Genomic DNA, 22,761 nt, shown 5'->3' with positions numbered 1-22,761 from the left:
ATATATATTGATGCCGCATTGAGTGCTGGGACGCAGGAAATTCGGCCAACATCTTGAAACTGTCTTCTATTCTTCTTTGAGCAGCAGAAAAAACTAGGAAGAACACGATGCAGGGCAATGTGCTGCATATTTTTGCACAAAGCGGCAGACCGTGGAAAATAGGTCACAGGGGATTACTTTCCAAAAGTAAGAGTGAACATGACTATTGGTTATATTTTGTGAATCGAAGATTATTGTACTGTATTTATGCCCACCAGCCACCACCACCATGTTGCCAGCTAGCTATACGCTTAGCAGTGGTGTGCCGTCAGGGCCAATAAGGCCTTCTCTGCTGGCCTAACATAACCAGAAATCATGATCATAATTAAATATAAAAGTAATTTTTAAGTTACTATCCCTAAACATCTAAAAGTATTCATATTCTCTTCATGTCATATTATGCTATTTCCTGTGCTGTTGTTTTTAGGTTAGAGTTTGTAGCCAATCAGAATTCAGCTAGCTCAGGGGTCGGCAACCCGCGGCTCTAGAGCCGCATGCGGCTCTTTAGCGCCGCCCTAGTGGCTCTCCGGAGCTTTTTCAAAAATGTATGAAAAATGGAAAAAGATGAGGGAAACATTTTTTTGTTTTGTTTTAATATGGTTTCTGTAGGAGGACAAACATGACACAAACCTCCCTAATTGTTATAAAGCACACTGTTTATATCAAACATGCTTCACTGATTCGAGTATTTGGCGAGCGCCGTTTTGTCCTACTAATTTTGGCGGTCCTTGAACTCACCGTAGTGTACAACTTTCTCTGACTTTCTAGGACGTGTTTTATGCCACTTCTTTTTCTGTCTCATTTTGTCCACCAAACTTTTAACCAGTGACGTGCGGTCACTAGGCCTCACCTGCCATCATGGAAAGAAAAAAAATGTAAAAAGAAAAAAAAAAAATTAAATTGTTATATGTATCCAGTGATTAAGTTATTTTCCATTTAACTTCACCAGTTTTAGATTATTTTTATTCAAAATCGCTGAATTTTCACATTTGCCGTTCAAATACTGAGAAGAGATATATATATATATATGTATATATATATATATATATATTAGAGATGCGCGGTTTGCGGGCACAATCGCGGAGTCCGCGGATTATCCGCGGATCGGGCGGATGAAATTTAAAAAAATTAGATTTTATCCGCGGGTCGGGTCGGGTCGGGTGGTTAAAAAAAAATTAGATTTTAAATAGATTCAGGCGGGTGGCAGTTAAACCAATTCGGAAATATATATACATAGTTAAATGTTGTTACCCACATACCAAAAACGAGCAGGCACCTGCAGCATATGCCACAACAGAAGAAAAAAAAGAAAAAGAGATGGACACTTTTACGGAGCGGAGAAGGGACGCCTCGCCGGGGTCCGGGACCGAGGCCCCTTCCCCCGAGAGGGCCCCACCGGGAGCCGTAGCTGAGGCGATCCGCGAGAAGGGCCCGACGCACGTCCAGGGTCACCACCCCGCCCACCGCACCGACACCCCGCCTCGTCCGCCTTCGCCGCGGCCGGCGTCACGCGCAGCAGGTAAGCAGCTTACCTGCCCGCCACCCCCGTGGCCGGGGGCTCATAACAGGGGTCACTCCACGCGCTCCGCCCGCGCAGCTTACCTGCCCGCCACCCCTGTTGCCGGGGGCGCGTAACAGGGGTCACTCCGCGCGCAGTGCGCTCACGAAAGGGGTGGGGCTCACCCTGGTTGATATAGACAGCAGCTAGGACGGTGGCCATGGAAGTTGGAACCCGCTAAGGAGTGTGTAACAACCCACCTGCCGAATCAACTAGCCCTGAAAATGGATGGCGCTGGAGCGTCGGGCCCATATACCCGGCCGTCGCCTGCAGCGAGACGCGCTTGGAGGTGCGCTCAGCGCGGCTCCCATATGATTGCGCACTGGTGTGCGTCTGGGTCGTGACAGCGTGGCACGCGGATGTCTGTGCTGCATTGGATCAGTCTCCTTTCTTTAACAGGCAAAAGCTTTATAACCTCACTAATGCCTTGCATCGTCTATATTAGATATATAACAACGGGCGGATGCGGGCGGATGCGGTTCTGATCAAATGTTAGATCGGGTGGATTGCGGATGGTTGACCACTTTCTGATGCGGTTGCGGATGAAATAATTGCCTATCCGCGCATCTCTAATATATATATATCAGTGACGTGCGGTGAGGTTCATGACTGGTGAGGCACTGACTTCATCACAGTCAGATTTACAAACATATGAACCCAAGAGTATCTTATTCACCATTTGATTGGCAGCAGTTAACGGGTTATGTTTAAAAGCTCATACCAGCATTCTTCCCTGCTTGGCACTCAGCATCAAGGGTTGGAATTGGAGGTTAAATCACCAATAATTATTTCCAGGCCCGGCGCCGCTGCTGCCCACTGCTCCCCTCACATCCCAGGGGGTGATCAAGGGATGGGTCAAATGCAGAGGACACATTTCACCACACCTAGTGTGTGTGTGACAATCATTGGTACTTTAACTTAACTTTAACTTTACACATACAAACTGTATCACACAAAAAAGCACATTTAATAAAAAAAACGTTATTATGGTCTTACCTTTACTTATAAGTGCGGGAACAGTGGTGTTGGTGTTGGAGGAGTTGTGAATGAATGAAATATGAAATCCGTGCTGCAGTCTGCAGGTGTACCTAATGTTGTGTCCCTGCAGTCGTTCACGGCTCCTCCGGCGCGAGCAATGTTGTTTTTGCACTTTTTGGCTTCTTGTTAAGTGACTTTTTTTGGGTGGATTCGGTCTTGCACGTGGAGGGTTTGGGTGTGGGCTTTAGTTGGTGTGGCGCTCCCGTCGGGGGGGTGCAGTCTGCGGCGGAGGTGCAATAACCGGCACCAGGAGGCGGGGTTACGCGAGCCTCAGCCAGTGCGTCTTCGCAGCAGTTTTATGATTGCTCAGCACAAGAAATACTTTACACACATACAGTTGTTGACAAAATACACTGTACATTATATACCTCAGCTAACTAAACTATGGAAATGTATAATATAATTCATATAGCAATACGGTCTCACTGCACAGCAGGCCAGCAGTTAGTCGAGTCCACAATCCATGGTGAGGCACAATTGAGTGACGTGCCTCAACTGGCTGCTGATCACCGCACCGTCTCTTCTCAGTATTTGAACGGCAAATGTGAAAATTCAGCGATTTTGAATAAAAATAATCTAAAACTGGTGAAGTTAAACGGAAAATAATTTTATAGTATAATCACTGGATACATATAACAATTTAATACAAATGTTTTCTTTTTACATTTTTTTCTTTCCATGATGGCAGATGAGGCCCCGCCTCACCTGCCTCTAGTGACCGCACGTCACTGATATATATATATACTGTATACATATATATATATATATATATATATATATATATATATATATATATATATATATATATATATGTGTGTGTGTGTGTGTGTGTGTGTGTGTGTGTGTGTATATATATACATATACTGTATAGCCTGGCCCCCAGCCACATGTTATTAACCCAATGTGGCCCATGGGTGAAACATTTGGGGACCCCTGGTATTGAGTGCAGACTGTAATCATCATTATAATTACCGGTATATCTATCTATCTATGATAACATTTAAAAAAAAACTTTGTTTTGCTTTGTGCCCCCAAACCAATGGGGCCCAAATTGTTCGCCTTTAGTAAAAAACGTCTCTGATTTTGATTATGATCTAAATACCTTGTCGGGCCTAGCAGTAACAAATAAGTGTGGCGTAACATTCTCTGTTGGTAAACACAAAACTGCTCATTTGTACCCAATCACATTGCCATGCAATGGGGAATAGCCCTTAATCACAAGTGCCTCAAAGGGCTGCACAAACCACCACAACACCAAGGCTTTTGACAGCGGGTATGGTGCGAAAGTCTGTTGAAATAAAAATTGTTTCTCGCCTTCCTGTCAGTCGTTTTTTTTTCTCAATACTGAGCTCGCAGCAGCCATCGACATCTCACAAGATCTTTGGGTGCCATAAATGTCAATCAAGTGACAAAAGTGACGTCATAGTGAAGATTGATGATCGCTAATTTTAAGGACTATTTTTTCAATGCCTGGCTGCCGATTGACTGACACACCTTCCGCGATCTCCCGGTAGCTCACGATCGACCTAATGGGCACCCTTGTTCCAGACTATTGGGGGCAAAAAAATGTTTGTAGTATAAATAAAGATTTTTATTTTTATTTTATTTCAGGAAAATTGATGCACATCAAATATTTTCTGTTGCAAACTAAAACAATGGTAATAAAATGATTATTTGTTGTATGTTGATCTATATTTCTTTCTTTTTTGTCATACCAAAGACTATATTACCTCCCTGCTTGGCACTCAGCATCAAGGGTTGGAATTGGGGGTAAAATCAGCAAAATGATTCCTGAGCGTGGCCACCGCTGCTGCTCACTGCTCCCCTCACCTCCCAGGGGTTGGAACAAGGGGATGGGTCAAATGCAGAGGGTAATTCCACCACACCTAGTGAGTGTGTGACTATCAGTGGTACTTTAACTTTAACTTAACTTTTATTTAATGTCAATAAGATACAATTTTAGAGGGGGGCGGGGGCTGGTTATGAATCATAATTCGTTAATAAAATTACAATAGACCCACATTTTTTTCCAGCACAAACGTATGGAAGTAGACTTGTCTCACATCAACATATATGTATCAATATGATATTAATACATATGCATATATTAATAAATGTACAAATACAAATACAAATGTGGTATACAAATAAATAAATAATTTGAATAAAAAACGCGTATTTGTAAATATATTTTTGAGATTTGAAAATATATACCAATACAATTTATAAATATAAAAATGTGACATACAAATAAATCAGGAATTTGTATAAATAAATGTGTATTTGGAAATATATTTTTGAGATTTCAATATAAATATGCTTGATTTTGTATTTGTATTTGTATTGAATTTGCATATGTGGATCGCTTGTTTGCTTTTGTGTCGATGAGACATTCCTACCACAAACCAGATGCACAAATAAATGTGACCTACACACTCCCCTGAACAACCAGCAGAGGGCACTGCAGCCAGAGCGGTCTGGGTCACAGATAATTATATGCATTGTATGCAAAATGCCCGGAGTTTTCTGCACAAAAACAATCCACGTCATTACAGAGAGAACGCACAACGGGCCTGAGCTAGCTAACGTTGGTGTTGTATTAGCTAATGCTAATTCATCCAGTTAATCTGAAAGACCGTGCTAGCTGCTTATTTTATTGTATCAATGCCGTTTAATGACCTTGTCCCCTTGTTGATACTGATCTCTTATCAGTGCAATGTGTGTCAAATCATCCCAAAAGTCATGACGTAATATGACCCTCCCTAGTGTGCCTCTGATTGGCTCGCCAGTGTCTGACCATGTCTGTGACCCAGACCACTCTGGCTGCAGTGCCCTCTGCTGGTTGTTCAGAGGAGTGTGTAGGTCACATTTATTTGTGCAACTGGTTTGTGGTAGGAATGTCTCATCGACACAAAAGCAAAAAAGCGATCCACATATGCAAATTCAATACAAATACAAAATCAAGCATATTTATATTCCATCCATCCATCCATCCATCCATTTTCTACCGCTTGTCTCTTATTCAAATCTCAAAAATATTTTTACAAATACCTGTTTATTTATACAAATTCTTGATTTATTTGTATGTCACATTTTTATCCATCCATCCATTTTCTACCGCTTATTCCCTACGGGGTCGCGGGGGGCGCTGGAGCCTATCTCAGCTACAATCGGGCGGAAGGCGAGGTACATCCTGGACAAGTCGCCACCTTATCACAGGGCCAACACAGATAGACAGACAACATTCACACTCACATTCACAGACGAGGGCCGATTTAGTGTTGCCAATCAACCAATCCCCAGGTGCATGTCTTTGGAGGTGGGAGGAATCCGGAGTACCCGGAGGGAACCCACGCAGTCACGGGGAAAACATGCAAACTCCACACAGAAAGATCCAGAGCCCGGGATTGAACCCAGGACTACTCAGGACCTTCGTATTGTAAGGCACATGCACTAACCCCTGTTCCACTGTGCTGCCTGTCACATTTTTATATTTATACATTTTATTTGTATATATTTTCCATCCATCCATCCATCGTTTTTTCTACCACTTGTCCCTTTTGGGGTCGCGGGGGGTGCTGGAGCCTATCTCAGCTGCATTCGGGCGGATTTCAAATCTCAAAAATATATTTACAAATATATTTATTTATAATATATTTATTACAAATATATTTATAAATAAATATTTATAAATATAATTATAAATATATTTATTTATAACGTTTATTTATACAAATTATTTATTTGTATAATATTTTTATTTTTATTATATTATATTTTTACTAATATATGCATATGTATTAATATCATATATATATATATATATATATATATATAAGATATATATATATATATATATATATATATATATATATATATATATATATATATATATATATATATATATATACATACATATATAAGTTGATGTGAGACAATTCTTCTTCCATACAAATGAAGCACAAATGAAATATATATATATATATATATATATAAATATATATATATATATACATACATACATATATAAGTTGATGTGAGACAATTCTTCTTCCATACAAACGAAGCACAAATGAATGGAACATGTATTTATACCATGAATTGATTAACGTGAACCCCAACTTCATACATGCACATAGAAGATAATCGAAAAATATCGATATCGATCGGTCCAATACTGCTACTATCATTGGTATCGATATTATGGCTCTCTGTATCCGCCCGCCCCTAGTATTACCTGGATGAAGACCCACACACCTCAACCTTGTCCTTGTCCGTCCAAGACTCATAGCAGGCACCAAGGAGGATTTATTCACCCGGAGAAAAGCTTCTCACCTTCGCATGGCAAAGGGGAAAAAGAGCACCGGCGTCCCGCAAGACTTGACGCTGCCTGGCAACGAGAAAAAGGAGGGGGTGCATCTGTCTGATGCTGCGTTAGCATCCGGCTAGCTGCGCTCCTGTTGTAACGACCTGTTTTTATACCGAGAATCACGAATGTCAACTCGTAGTTCAGGCGGATTGTTTTTGACATCACTTTTTAGTAACTACTCCACCCACTTAATGTTAGAAAAGTCACGTGTGAAGAGGACGGGCGGGTTTGGCGTGAGGCTGGAGGAAGATAACGGGAGCTAGCCTGCTAGCTCGACGCTAAAGGGCTTGTGGGCAATGCGGCTACCGTGCATGCTAGCTGTTAGCTACACCCCCCGCTAGCAAACATGGACTTCTTCTTGCCCGCTGAGCTCGATGCCGTAGGACACCGCTAAATGCAATGAGAACACTCGCTCGGCGAACATGGAGTCGTTCCTTCAAATCGCCCCCCACTCGCTGGCCATAGTGCTGTCCAGGGTCGAGGCGGTGGGGGCGGCCGGGGTATCGGAGAGCGACGAGCTGCCGAGGCACCACACTGGTTACGAGATATTTGCTGACTTCAAAGCTGAAAACACTCAGCATCACGTATGGAACCAACGGATTACCGAGGCGGTGTCTGAGACTTTCTTCCTGGGATGGATAGACGAGCATGTGCTGCTCATACAGGGCAAAGAGGACCACCTGGAGGTGTTGAGGGAGGGATGGATGCGGAGATCCCTCAACCCGCCCAGAGGATTCAGTATCAAATATCTGGGTAAGGCTTGTTGTGTGATGGCAATGTTGTCCATTTTTACACCTCTCTGGACTAAAAAGCTACTTTTCGGTTATTTGTAGTGCTGGGAAAATCACTTATGATTAAACCTACCCTTGTGTGATGTTTGGGTCTGTGAGACCCGTTTTAATTATTTATTAAAAGAAAAATGATACAATTACCGTATTTTCCGCACTATAAGGCGCACCGGATTATAATGCGCACCTTCAATGAATGGCCTATTTTAAAACCGCATTATAAGGCGCATAGAATAGACACTTCAGTAGAGGCTGGGGTTACGTTATGCATCCATTAGATAGAGCTGCTCTAAAGGGAATGTCAACAAAACAAATAGTGAGTGCACTGACACTTGTACTTGCTGCTCTCTGCTCAACAACCCACTGTTCCAGTTTGTCCTCCAACTGTAGCCATCTCGCTTTGTTCCCTCGGAAACTCTGTTTAGCCTTCTTTACTTGGCGCAGGTCATCATGTTGCTTCCTCCAGTTCCGCACCATTGATTCGTTAATGTTAAATTCTCTCGCTGCTGCTCTATTCCCGTGTTCTACTGCGTGACTGATCACCTTGAGTTTAAACTCTGGGTCGAAAGCGTGTCTCTTAATAAGGGGCCTTTTTTGGGTCTTTACATAAAGTTTAGGTCTCGCAGCCGCCGACTTCATTTTCCCCCGTAGAAGAAGAAGTTCTTCTTGTATGGAGAAGAAGTTCTTCTTCTACGGTAAGCAGCCGATGACTTCATTTTCCCCCGTAGAAGAAGAAGCTCTTCTTCTTCTACGGTAAGCAGCCGTAGAAGGGGGGAAATTAAGTCGGCGTAGTTACCGTAGTTGCGAGACCTGTTGTGGCTCAATATTGGTCCATATAGAAGGCACACCGGATTATAAGGCGCAATGTCGGCTTTTTAAGAAATTGGAGGTTTTTAGGTGCGCCTTATAGTGCGGAAAATACGGTAATTAATTTTTCAAACTGAGACTCACTGACTGGCTCATTTTCTGTGAAGAACATATATCAGAATACATATTTAATGACCGCACACCATACACCCCCCCTACACATTTCTATTACATATTACATATAAGATGTCCGGGTCCACTGGACCGGGGGCTAATAGAAGTGTGGAAATTGATGTTCTGTGTAACACACACACACACACACACACACACACACACACACACACACACACACACACACACACACACACACACACACACACACACACACACACACACACACACAGCAGGCCTAGACAGGAGGAGGACAGAGTGTAGGTACCATACTTGCCAACCCTCCCGATTTTCCCGGGAGACTCCCGAATTTCAGTGCCCCTCCCGAAAATCTCCCGGGGCAACCATTCTCCCGAATTTCTCCCAATTTCCACCCGGACAACAATATTGGGGGCGTGCCTTAAAGGCACTGCCTTTAGCGTCCTCTACAACCTATCGTCACGTCCGCTTTTCCTCCATACAAACAGCGTGCCGGCCCAGTCACATAATATATTTGGCTTTTACACACACATAAACGAATGCAAAGCATACTTGATCAACAGCCATACAGGTCACACTGCGGGTGGCAGTATAAACAAGTTTAACACTGTTACAAATATGCGCCACACTGTAAACCCACACCAAACAAGAATGACAAACACATTTTGGGAGAACATCCGCACCGTAACACAACATAAACACAACAGAACAATTACCCAGAACCCCTTGCAGCACTAACTCTTCCGGGACGCTACAATATACACCCCTGCTACCACCAAAATCAACCCTTTTTTGTTTGTTTTCAAATCTGCCATATATAATAAAAATCGAAAGACAGCCCTAACTTTGTTTTTTGATTTGCGTTTCAGAATTGGAAATAGAATGAACGGAAGGTACACGCACCAGATAGGATTTTTCCAATTCACATTCTATTTTTGATTATGCTTAATGGTCCGTGTACCTTCCGTTCATTCTATTTCCAATTCTGAAATGCAAATCAAAAAATAAAATTAGGGCCGTTTTTCGATTTTTATTATACAGTATATGGCAGATTTGAAAACAAACAAAAAGGGGTTGATTTTCATTAAAATATTGCCATAAAATTGGATTTTGTGCTGTTTTCCTTTTATGGATTTACATTTTTCCAGATAAACACTAAAATAAAATAAAACTTTCATCCAAAATTATCCGTGTACCTTCCGTTCATCCATCCATCCATCCATCCATCCATCTTCTTCCGCTTATCCAAGATCGGGTCGCGGGGGCAGCAGCCTAAGCAGGGAAGCCCAGACTTCCCTCTCCCCAGCCACTTCGTCCAGCTCTTCCCGGGTTATCCCGAGGCGTTTCCAGGCCAGCCGGGAGAGATAGTCTTCCCAACGTGTCCTGGGTCTTCCCTGTGGCCTCCTACCGGTCGGACGTGCCCGAAACACTTCCCTAGGGAGGCGTTCGGGTGGCATCCTGACCAGATGCCTGAACCACCTCATCTGGCTCCTCTCGATGTGGAAAAGCAGCGGCTTAACTTTGAGCTCCTCCCGGATGACAGAGCTTCTCACCCTATCTCTAAGGGAGAGCCCCGCCACCCGGCGGAGGAAACTCATTTAGGCCGCTTGTACCTGTGATCTTGTCCTTTTGGTCATAACCCAAAGCTCATGACCATAGGTGAGGATGGGAACGTAGATCGACCGGTAAATTGAGAGCTTTGCCTTCCGGCTCAGCTCCTTCTTCACCACAACGGATCGATACAGCGTCCGCATTACTGAAGACGCCGCACCGATCCGCTAGGCGATATCACGATCCACTCTTCCTTCACTTGTGAACAACACTCTGAGGTACTTGAATTCCTCCACTTGGGGCAAGATCTCCTTTCGTTTATTCTATTTCCAATTCTTAAATGCAAATCAAAACACAAATTTTGGGCCAATTTTTTCTATTTTCATTTCTGAAACAAAAGTTGGACCACTATTTAATGACACTTTTTTTAAAACGACAATGTGACTCCTGCTGAACAAAGATGATCTGTGTACCTTCCTACAAATTGGGAAAACCATCAGCGGATCATCCATATATGGTAGAAATGTACACAGTGTCTTGCACGCGTGCGCCATTTTAGTCCGACGTTGTAATTAATAAGCTCCTTCTTTTTCTCTGTTCTCTTGTTGTGGGGTAGACTGGCTCGTACATGCACATGCATCCTCTCTGTTCCCGTTTCTAATACAAAGAAGCGTATAGTTCTAACTTATATATGTCAGTAGACTCCATATGGAAGCACTAAAAATTACAACAAAGTGGGGCAGGGAGAAGATGCAGTCGAAGTGGAGGCACGTAAATAAGACTGCCCACAAAGCGGCACATCCTGAAGAAACAAAGAAAGCAGCTCAAAAACAGTCTGGAAAATATAATGCATGCAACATTTTGACCAAAGAACCACCATGACATTTTATGTAGACCGCAAGGAAGTGTTTTAAATGTAAACAGAAATCATGATATGACCCCTTTAACCAACTATTCTTACCTGTTGGTATACAGCATCCGGAAAGTATTCACAGCGCATCACCTTTCCCCCCATTTTGTTATGTTACAGCCATATTCCAAAATGGAATTAATACATTTTTCTCCTGAAAAATTCTACAGACAATACCCCATGATGACAATGTAAAACTTTTTATTTTATTTTTCAAATGTATTAAATATAAAAAACTTAAACAAAAAAATCACATGTAGTATGTATACATGTAGTATGTATGTAGTAAATAAGTATTCACAGCCTTTGCTCAATACTTTGTTGCTGCACCTTTGGCAGCAATTACAGCCTCAAGTTTTTATGAATACGATGCCACAACATGGCACACTTTTCTTTGGGCAGTTTCGCCCATTCCTCTTTGCAGCTAGGCCTGGGCCGATATTCGTAAGTCACTTAACTGCTGATAAATGAAAATAAAGTCGGTAAGTTTTCTAGCGTCGATAAATCGCCATGTATATTCTTCAAAATAATTCACGCTTTTCATCGGTTTCAGCAGCTGCACGTGTTTGTGTTTTAGTGTAATGTGAAGAAGGGGGTAAATCATCTTGTCCTTCATTAATTTTCTTTGACTCTTTGTGAGGCGAGTTGGGGCTGCTGGCCCACTAGCATCACCTACAGCTGCTGAGCCGCATGTTGCTCTTCGCCCGGTTTCATGCGGCTCTTGCGTTCATATTGAAGTTTGTGTTTGTTTTTGTAATGTGCGTGTTCGGCAAGCGAGACAGTCTGCTGGAGCCGTCACTCTTGCATCGGTTTCTAGCTCGCCAAGATTAAAGTATGATTAAACCTACCAGAAGCACATTTCTGCTTTGGTTGCCCACTCCAAAACTCCCAAGAGGCAAACTATTGCTGGTGTAACTGTAAGCATTTGAGGAAAGCTGTGATTTGAGGCAAGTTTCATTGGATGAAGAATCTTCAAGACACTCTCTTAATATCTCTCTTGTGCGCAAATATCAGGCTATATATACATTCATACTGTAACAACCTGCTGGTGGTTTGATTGATTGAAACTTTTATTAGTAGATTGCACAGTACAGTACATATTCCGTACAATTGACCACTAAACCACGTTAATCAATTCATGGTACAAATATATACTATCAGCATAATACAGTCATCACACAAGTTAATCATCAGAGTATATACATTGAATTATTTACATTATTTACAATACGGGGGGTGGAATGTGGAGGGGGTTGGGGCGGGTGGTTAGGTTTGGTTGCTATCAGCACTTCAGTCATCAAAAATTATATCATCTGAGAAATGGACATTATAACAGTGTAGGTCTGACGTCGTAGGATATGTACAGCAAGCAGTGAACATAGTGAGCTCAGAAAGCATAAGAACAAGTATATACATTTGATTATTTACATTTGATTATTAACAATCCGGGCAGGTGGGATGTGGTAGGGGGCGGGGGTTAGGCTAGGGTTGTAGTTGACTGGAGGTGTTCTTTTAGTGCGGTTTTGAAGGAGGATAGAGATGCACTTTCTTTTACACCTGTTGGGAGTGCATTCCATATTGATGTGGCATAGAAGGAGAATGAGTTAAGACCTTTGTTAGATCGGAATCTGGGTTAAACCTGGTTTGTAGAGCTCCCCCTGGTGTTGTGATTATGGCGGTCATTTACGTTATGGAAGTAGTTTGACATGTACTTCGGTATCAGGGAGGTGTAGCGAATTTTATAGACTAGGCTCAGTGCAAGTTGTTTTACCCTGTCCTCCACCCTGAGCCAACGCACTTTGGAGAAGTGGGTAGGAGTGAGGTGTGATCTGGGGTGGAGGTCTAGAAGTAACCTGACTAGCTTGTTTTGGGATGTTTGGAGTCTAGATTTGAGGGTTTTGGAGGTGCTGGGGTACCAGGAGGTGCATGCGTAATCGAAAAAGGGTTGAATGTTTTATGTTTGTGTGGTTTTGATTTGACATGTGATTTTTTTCCCCATGATCACAAACATAACGTCCGTGCCTGAAAGGGTATTGGCGGAGAGCGAGGAAGTGTTGTTGTGTGTCTGGGGAAGCACAGAGACGATAGTGTTTGCACGGGAGGTAAAACCTGTTGGAGTTGTGATCTTTGTTATCATTAGATTGGCATTTATTGTTAAAAATAACGTCAGACTTTGTGTGACTTTAATTTGTTTTCACCTAAAACAACAACAATCTTATTTTCAAGGTGTGGCGGCAATGAAAATGCTGTGGCGGTGCACCACAATCAATTGTATTAAGGAAAATCCCTGGCTTTATAAAAATGTGTTTTTGTGTTTACTTCAGTTACTTGCTATAAAACATTTTCAGTTCTATAATCCATTGTCAAAGGATTGGATCGGCCAAAAAATCTGATTCGGATCGGAGGCCAAAAATGTTGATCGAGAGATCCCTCGTAACAACATTTATATGCAAAAAAAAAGAAGAAGAGGAAAATCATCATAGGTTCTTTTTGATTATTAATAATATGTACGAGAGGGACAAGCGGTAGAAAATGGATGGGTGTATATTAGGCATCTTCTTTGGCTGTTGACATATGGGGTAACGTATTGCGTCAGTTCTGGTTTTCAGGTGTGATCGGGCGTAGTATGTACTGTATATATAAATTTCAATGAAATTATAAAAAAGCGTATTCAGTTTGTAATGATGTTGCTGCAGGTGTTTGCGTGTGTGTGTTAAGTTTTCTGTCCCAGTTACCAATCCAAAAGGAGAAAGGCAGCAGTGACATGAATAAAGGAGCTATTCTTCCCACGACCACGGGCATGTACTCGTATGTTTACACTCGTGCTGGGAAGATAACGTAAACTGTAACAATACAACTAGTTCTGCCACTAAAGGCTCGTTTTTCAACAAATAATCTTTCAACAATTTTTTTATGTAGTAGATGAAATCAAAGCTTGGTATTTCCTTCTCTCTGACTAATAAAGCAATGAAAGCAGGGAGTTATGCACCTATGGTGCTTGTGTAACATTTACACTTGGTTAAAAAGTATTACTACCGATATGGCCTAAAATCCCTCCTGCAATTACGGATGCAACCTTATAAACATTTCATATTAGTTATTAGACACAGTTATTCCAATCACAGTATTGTTGGATGCGCCTAAAAAGTTCCTTATACACACACTTGGGCCTGGGCCAAATGATAATCGAACAATAAATTAAAATGAACTTGATAACTTTGTTGACATTGATAAATTGCAATGTCCGTGTTTGTTTTCTTTGCCTGTCGCTTTTAATCAGAGTGCGAGAGAGTTTATCCTTATCGTCGCTTTCAGCATCTGAGTGCATTTATTCAATCGTAAAATTAAAAAAACAAAGTGAACTCTCTTGTCAGTCACCCACAATCTTTGTCTTGATGGGCGGAGGCGGGACTGCTGACTGACACATATAGGATGCACGGACAAACGGCCTCACTAGTCGCGACTCGTTAATAAGAAGCACTGCAAAGTAACACAAATTAGGACGAAAAAAGATGTTTGCAAAGCCAAATCTCCCTGTGTGGGAATGTTTCGGCCTCAAACTGAATGAGCAACATGAGACCATCAACACGGACTAAGGAGCTTGTGTGCTAAATTTGTTGGAAAGTGATGGCAATAAAAAAAAAGACAACAGAACAAACCAACTGACCTAGTTATTCCAGCTGGGGAAATATGCACTTCAAGATGTTCAATATTTATTGAAGTGCAATTTTAGAAAAAAGCATCAATTTAATTTTTTGCTTCGATGATTTGTTTAATAAAAAATTATAAAATCCAAACAGCATGGAGTCCCCGGCACTTAAAGTAAACCATATCCAATTGTATTTCCAATCTGCAATGTAGGTGAAAATACCATCTAAACATCACAAAATGCCACAATTTCAGATGACTATTTGGAATATTCCGCCCGGAATGTCTTTGAAAGACGTCACGGTTAGAGCGCTTCTGCACTCTGGCCATATTAGCAGATCAGTCATGCTGGAAGTATGCAAACATTAGGAAGAGATGTGCTGTCTGAAAGACATAACCCCCATATGTTTTTCTTTTTTAAAACGTCAGCTACCAATTGAGTCAATGGGGACTCTCTATATACAAAAACCTCTGATTAACCATCCAAAACCCGCCAACTATACTGTTTACTATAGGTGGGGAAAATAATCGTTTCGTAAATGCATCACAATTTGGACATGGACGTTTATAAAATCGATTTTCAAACTTTAATAATCGATTTATTTATTGTAAATAAAGCTATTCAGACAGTTCTAAAATGTGGCTGACTTCAGCGAGCCACCTCACCAAGAGATCCGACCAGCTCCTATATTTTAGGGCATTTATGTTCCAGTTTTGCAAACATTTCCATTAACCTAACAAATGTGTGAATTAATTTACGTGTTTCTTTTTACAAATGCACTTTTTTTTTAAATGGCAAGTGATAAACGCTTATTTAGTGAAACGAAAAGAAATGTAAAACTGCATCAATATACATAGTTTAAACAAGCATCAAAAATCGATTTAAAAAAAAATCGTAGCTCCTGAATCGTAATCGAATTGTGATGTGCCCAAAGATTCCCACCTCTACTGTTTACATATTGTGACCTGAATATTTACCATATAAGCGCTTACATAGACAAACTATTTTTAGCGGTGCATTATTAACAAAGCGCTAACTATAGCTTATGCTGCTGTACTGTGAGCTGGCCAATTGTTCTGCTGCTGCTGCTGCTGCATCGCGTTTCGGCTCGTCGGGGTTATTCTAGATGATAAATCATGCCTCTCATCTGGATAATTGGAGAATTTAGCCATGAATCTCGAAGATGTTCATCTGTGACATTGAATTTATATCCGGAGATAGAGACAAAGACACCACAAACGAAGACTGTGTCTGCAGGCAGCAATTTTTCTTTTTAACCCTTCTTGTGCATTATGATTAATTCTTCATCGAAACGAGAAGATATGAACAGTGTTGGGTTGGTTACTAAAAACCAGTAACTAGTTACAGTTACTAGTTACTTTATTTAAAAAGTAACTCAGTTACTTACACCAAAAAGTAATGCGTTACTGTGAAAAGTAACTACTTAGTTACTTCTTTTTTTCTTTTCTTTTTTAAGGCTCCCATTAATGCCCATTTAGCCTTCATTTCAGTACTTTTATTGCACTGGAGAATAATACAATCTGTTGATCAACTTGACATGCATTTGCATCACTGAACTCTGCTAAGCAATGTGGTCTACATACAACACACAAAGACAAAGGGCCAATGTTTCAAAGGGCCAATTTATTTTGGGCCAGAACAAATTGACAAAATTATTTTAAATAGCTGCAACATAACATACATAAGTAACAAACCGCATAATAACAACATGTCACAACATGTCACAACATAGCTGTAAACCTGGCTTCACCCAAGGAAGGCACACATGACATGATTATATGTCATGTCACTATATACAGCACACATACTGCCAGTGTTTCCCACACATTCATTTATTTGTGGCGGCCCGCCACGAAAGAATTATGTCCGCCACAAATGGATTTTTCGGCTTTTGACTCGCTCGACCGCTCATAAAAGCAATGGGACTGTCTGTGAATGTTGCTTGTTGTTACACCTCCGGTGCAGTAGGTGGCGGTATGCATTGTAACTCCGCCAATAGCACTTAATTCACCTGGTGGGCCAGAAGAAGAAGAAGAAGAGGGACGGACGGACGGTACCAAAATACTCGCCGACTACTTTTCATAATGATGGCGCTTCCTACGTTTCTACCTCAAACGTCCAAAAGCTGCTGAAAGCCTTGATCCAGGATGCCATAGGGAAAAAAACTTAAATGGTGCCTTTTGGCGATAGTTAGCAGCTTGGTGGCTCATAGCCGGCTAGCTAACGCTTGCTAGCGTGGTAGCATTGCTTCATTTTTACAGGTGTTATAGGTAGATAGGTTATAGCTGCATCGCTCGCGGCTCGTCATATATTTAATGTTAATCCGCGATTTCACCGAGCGTTTCACTGACGGTTTCGCCTGACGCTGCTTCATTAACACCGCCGCTGTTTGACTCGGTCACCTGTTTTCATACCGACGAGCTAACGTGTCCAGGTTATAACCCTGTTGTCAATAAACACACATGGACTGAAGCTAAATTGTCCACTGTCCACTGCAGCATGTGAATGCAATGAAAAGAATAAAATCTGAGCCAACCAGCTGTTAAAATGTTGTCCAGGTTAATGTTTTATTAAAGGCCCTTCATTTCAAGATTTCAACTGTGATTGGGCTTTAAACAGGTGGATGACCTGTTCAGATGGGTGTAACTGCTACTGGTCAAATAATGTGAAATAGCATTTAATTTTACATGTATGCAATGCCATTTAAATGTAATTATAGGTAATAATAATAATAATAAATACTGTGTAGTGTTGTAAATAGTCAACGGGAAGGATTCTAGTAAGATATAAGCCATGAGCACTACACAGCCAGAAAAAAACCTAGGCAGGACAAGTAAAAATATTGGGGCAAGTAGATTTGAGAAGTCGGGCAAGTAGAAAAAAACCTTAACGTTGAACCCTGCATGTGTTGAGCTGCTGGTTAGACGGCACTGTACATAGAGCGCTTCTGCTCGTTAGTAATAAATTCTAATGTTGGATGTTCACTCCTTCACACAGATGAGTATAGAAAAATATTTTCAACGGCCGAAAAGGGCTGGACTTGGAGAGGAGGTAGGCCTACAGTCCGGACCACAGGTGCGACCTGTTCAGCAGGAGGAGGAGGAGGAGGTTGACTGACTGTGGCAGGACACCTCTGCCTCTGTTTCACTTCATGTTGCTGGTAAATAATATGGTTGTAGTAGTAGGCTAAAGTTAAATTATTTAGTATTCACTAATTAAAGGGGCAGAGCTTTAAGAGACATTTTAGCTTTTATATTTTATAAGATATATTTTTTGTAAGAACCACAATTAATAAATATATTTCAGTGAATCACTAATTGTTCAAATCTGTATATAAATATGTACATAAAATGTTGTAATTATATTCCAACTCCGCGTTCTTCTTGGTCATCGCCGCTGACCGTAACTGATATTAAGGGTATTAGTATACATTTTCAGGCAAAAAGTGAGTCTAGTATGTCATGTCCAAGTCACAATGGAAACTTGGTCAGGAAAAAAAGAATGATAATAGAATAGAATAGAAGATATCCTACGAGTCGGTGGTGGCAGGCGCCTTCTTGTACGCCGTGGCCTGCTGGGGCAGCGGGCTGAGCGCGAGGGACGCAAACAGACTGGACAAGTTGGTAGAGAAGGCCAGTAACGTGGTGGGAGTGGAGCTAGACTCTCTGGCGGTGGTGTCAGAGAGGAGAAGTCTAGCATCTTGACAGATGAGAGCAAAGGGATGTATAAGAGCATGGGCAACCTACATGAATGCAAGGCAAGGAATGGCTGTGTCCAAAGGTCCCATGGTGCAGTCTGTAATGCTTTAAAATGTCACTCTTGGTTGGTACAACAGTGCTGCACAACTTACAGGGCCACCCCATCTGTCATTGGAGAGAGAGAACAAAAAAGACAAGTTATGGTTCATGTCTAACCTCTTGGATATATAAGCCTGATGAGAGCCCTTTATATCTGTTTTTTTACACCCTAATATACTCATTTGCAGTATTTCCTCTAGATTTTTTGTAGCCACGGTGGTCTAAGTTGGTAACTTAGCAACAGTAGGGGGGTCCGGGGGCATGCCCCCACGGAAGAAAAATTTGAAAATTTACCCTTTAAATGGTGACTACTGGTGAGATTTTTTTGGGGGGGGAATGTTGAGATTGAGACGTACACAATGAGTGTTATTCTTACAAGAGTAGCGTTTTGCCTAGGAGTGTGCATGGACAGTTTTGCCTAGGAGTGTGCATGGACAGTTTTGCCTAGGAGTGTGAATGGACAGTTTTGCCTAGGAGTGTGCATGGACAGTTTTGCCTAGGAGTGTGAATGGACAGTTTTGCCTAGGAGTGTGCATGGATAGCAGGTCTGAGGGGGCTTCAGATAGCTCTGTCAAGTGTACCTTGCTAGCTGCTAGCAACTTTTAATGCAAGCTAGTTAAGCAGCTTTAATGTGGCTGCCTATAAACTGAAGAATAAAATATTAAACTACCACGCAAAGAAAACGCTAATTATAAACTGCACAGCTATAAACAATGTTTGGTTGAAGTTAATGAGCTGTTGGAGGTAAGAGCACATTCGAAATGGCGGTCGGCGGGAAAAGTAGTAAACTAAATATAACATTGAACCATGCTTTTGAAAATGTATACATTTAAATCCTGGCAAATACTGACTTTTAACAATATAAATTGTTACTTACATGAGTTCGGTAAAGTGTTTTCCTTGGGCTCCGTGAAGAAACATGTCTGGGCTTGTTCTTCCACAGCTGCATGCAGGTGGGCGGGTCCTGACGTTTTAGGTCTGATATAAACCTTTGAACTGAGTTTTGCTAAATCAATTTATGTTGGAATCCAATAAAATTAATTTTATCACATAAAAAAGTAAGTTACGAAAATATTCACACTTTTTACTTATAGATAACTCAAAAACTCTAAAAATAAAAATAAATTGATTTATTGGAATAAATATACTTTTAAAAATAAAGTAGAATGGACAATACCACTGAAAGAGTTTTTACAGTGGAGTTTGTACTTCTTTTTATAACTACGTTGTCTCTGGGCGCTGACATCGCACTTCAATTGGCAACAGGCAACCCCTTTTTAATGGCACACACTAACATGCACACCACCCCAGACTTACAAGTGAGGATCTGGTTAATGTTATCAAGTATCAAAAGTTTACCAACTTCTCGGTTCATTGTTCGATCCTTCTGCTATACAGGTGAGAGGCATGATTTATAACATAACCTTTCACCAACTCTGTGGCGATGCAGAAGCTCACGACTCAATATGTCAATACAGCAGCACAAGCTAGGTAGCTCTATGTGATCACGGCATGGCTAAAAATTGTTTATAATTTATGCATCACAGTGACAAAAACCCCTTTTCCACACAAATTCTGAAACAGCATTTCTTTAAAGGGGAATTTCACTTTTTTTTGCAATTTTGCTCATCATTCACAATTCTTATGTAAGACAAGAACAAATGTTTTTCTATTTCTTATGCATTCTAACTCTTAAATAAACATGAGCAAAAGTCGGCTAACAATGGAGTCAATTGGAGTCACTCTAAAAAACCTCCATCAAAGTTTTATACACACACTGTAAGTGTATATATGTAATGTAGTAACAGGCACCACATTCATAATAACATGTAATATTTACGTATAATTTTAAGCATATTTCACAGACGCATCACAACGTTCGCTTTCCCCTTCAACAACAAAAACAACTACTATTACTACTACTCATGCAGACTTCATGAAAAACAACAATTACTTTGAGACAAATGATGATCCAGAACCTTATCTTTTTGACCTTGAATATAAGGAGGGTGAGCTAAAAGTTTTAGAAGCTGTGTGCTAAACAGATCTAGCTTTAGTGAAACACTAGCATCATGTAGCACCATTGCTAAGTGCTAAACAAGAAGTACAAACTACAAACATAATAAAACAATCACTTAGTTTACAATTTCTTGTCCCGACTCATTGGATGTTTATATCTTTCAGTTTAGATAAAGAATTAATAATAATTCTTAAGAAGGATTAAAAAAAATAGGTGGCCACAAGAGTTTTTCGTGTCTTTTTTGCCATCTCTGGATTGGAGTTGATTGTCAAAGTTTACCAACTTCTCGGTTCATGGCTAAATCCTTCTGCAATACAGGTGAGAGACATGATTCATAACATAGAATTAAAGCTGGGCAATATATCGAATATACTCTATATATCGAATATACTTGATATATCGCGGGTTTGTCTCGTGCGATATTGAAAATGACTATATCGGGATATTCGAGTATACGTTCTCACGCAGTTGCTTTTAGCTGCGGGCATTACACTTCAGGCGTTTCTCATTCTTTCCTGTCTCTCCTTCTCACAGAGTGGTAAAACAAGTGCACCTTGTTACATACGTCACATACTGTCGTGCGTGCAATGTCATACGCCCTCGCGGAGCAAAGAGGTAGCGGCATGGTAACGTTAGCTGTGATGCTAGCGGAATGTTGCGAGTGGTAACACGAGAGAAAGAAGGTGCGAATCTAGTAACAAATGAAGGAAGAAGAATTAATTCCCTAGAAAAACAGAAAATACGGGGTCCATCGTCTGGCGGTGGTTTGGCTTCAAACGGGAATATGTTAAACACACAATCGTAATTTGTCAAGTATGCGGGAAAAGCGTTGCTACAAAAAGTAGCAGCTCTACTAATGTAGCATCATTTGAAAAGTCACCCGCTAGAGAATGAAGAGTGCTTGAAACTCCGCATGTCAACATCTCCGCTTGGTGCCACACCCACAAAATGCCCAAGCAACCATTTCCACATCAACGCCGTATGAAAAAAATAGTCTAAAACAGAAGGAGATAACGTCCGCAGGAACCTACCACATAGCGAAGGACATACACTATTTGATTTCCTATTATGCAGCTCATTTTTATTTGACAGTTAATGAAATATCTTGTGTGACATCATGCACAAAAGTGCACTTTATTTGTGTTTAAACTATTGTAGCGGCGTTCTGTACAAAAAGTGCACTTTAATTTAGTGTTGTTTTGATATGTCATCTTAGTGACATCATGCACAAAAGTGCACTCATAGCTTGTTTTAAAATGTCTCTGACAATCTTCCACTTTCTGTTTTGAAATTACATGAATGTTTGTGCCACTGCTTAATAACTGTTTAATACATACAGTTTTGATACATTGATTTAGTTGTGATTTCCCTCTCTGCATGAAAGTTTAAAATGAGCATATATTAATGCAGTATGAACAAGAAAGTTTTAATGTAGACACATAGAATCATCATACTGGTGTGATTATATGCATCAAGTGTTCATTCAAGGCTAAGGCAAAATATCGAGATATATATCGTGTATCGTGACGTGGCCTAAAAATATCGAGATAGTAATAAAAGGCCATATCGCCCAGCCCTACATAGAATTACCTTTCACCAACTCTGTGGCGATGCAGGAGCTCACGACTCAATATGTCAATACAGCAGCACAAGCTAGTTAGCTCTCTGTGATCACGGCACGCCTAAAAATTGTTTGACTGCGCTAGCAATTACTATAACAATATCGCTAATACTTGGTTAATATTCAGGCCACGAGATGTAAAGTATTGTTGGTGGTCTTTGGATGTTTTTTAGAGGATTTTAGAGACAGAATAGTGGAGTACACTATTAGCTGCATCTTAGCCACCACGTAAGTGCTGTAGTTTACGACTTAGAATGCATTAAAAAAACAAACATATGTGTTCTGTCTTACATAGGGATTGTGAATGGTCGGCAACATTCCAAAAAAGAACAGTTCCCTTTTAAACTTAAATGTTCTTGTGGCCCATTTTCACAGGATTGAGTTTCCAGAAACCTCAAAATAAATCCGTCTGAATACGTTGTAGAAGCAATGTAGAAGCGTTG

General features: G+C 40.9%; 1 protein-coding gene across 1 annotated transcript in view; it reads left to right on the top strand.

Moving 5' to 3' along the window:
- Positions 1-6,870: 6,870 nt before the first annotated feature.
- Positions 6,871-22,761, top strand: part of LOC133618865 (storkhead-box protein 2-like) — a 77,667-nt gene continuing 61,776 nt past the window's right edge. The window contains exon 1 of the mRNA XM_061979637.2: positions 6,871-7,757. Within this exon, the coding sequence (XP_061835621.1) occupies positions 7,427-7,757 (331 nt within the window). The 5' untranslated portion in view covers positions 6,871-7,426. The remainder of the gene's footprint in view (positions 7,758-22,761) is intronic.

The sequence above is a fragment of the Nerophis lumbriciformis genome, linkage group LG19 (assembly GCF_033978685.3).
Source record: "Nerophis lumbriciformis linkage group LG19, RoL_Nlum_v2.1, whole genome shotgun sequence".
NCBI lineage: Eukaryota > Metazoa > Chordata > Actinopteri > Syngnathiformes > Syngnathidae > Nerophis > Nerophis lumbriciformis.
The sequence above is the reverse complement of the archived record's forward strand: the minus strand, read 5'-3'. Positions and strand labels throughout refer to the sequence as shown.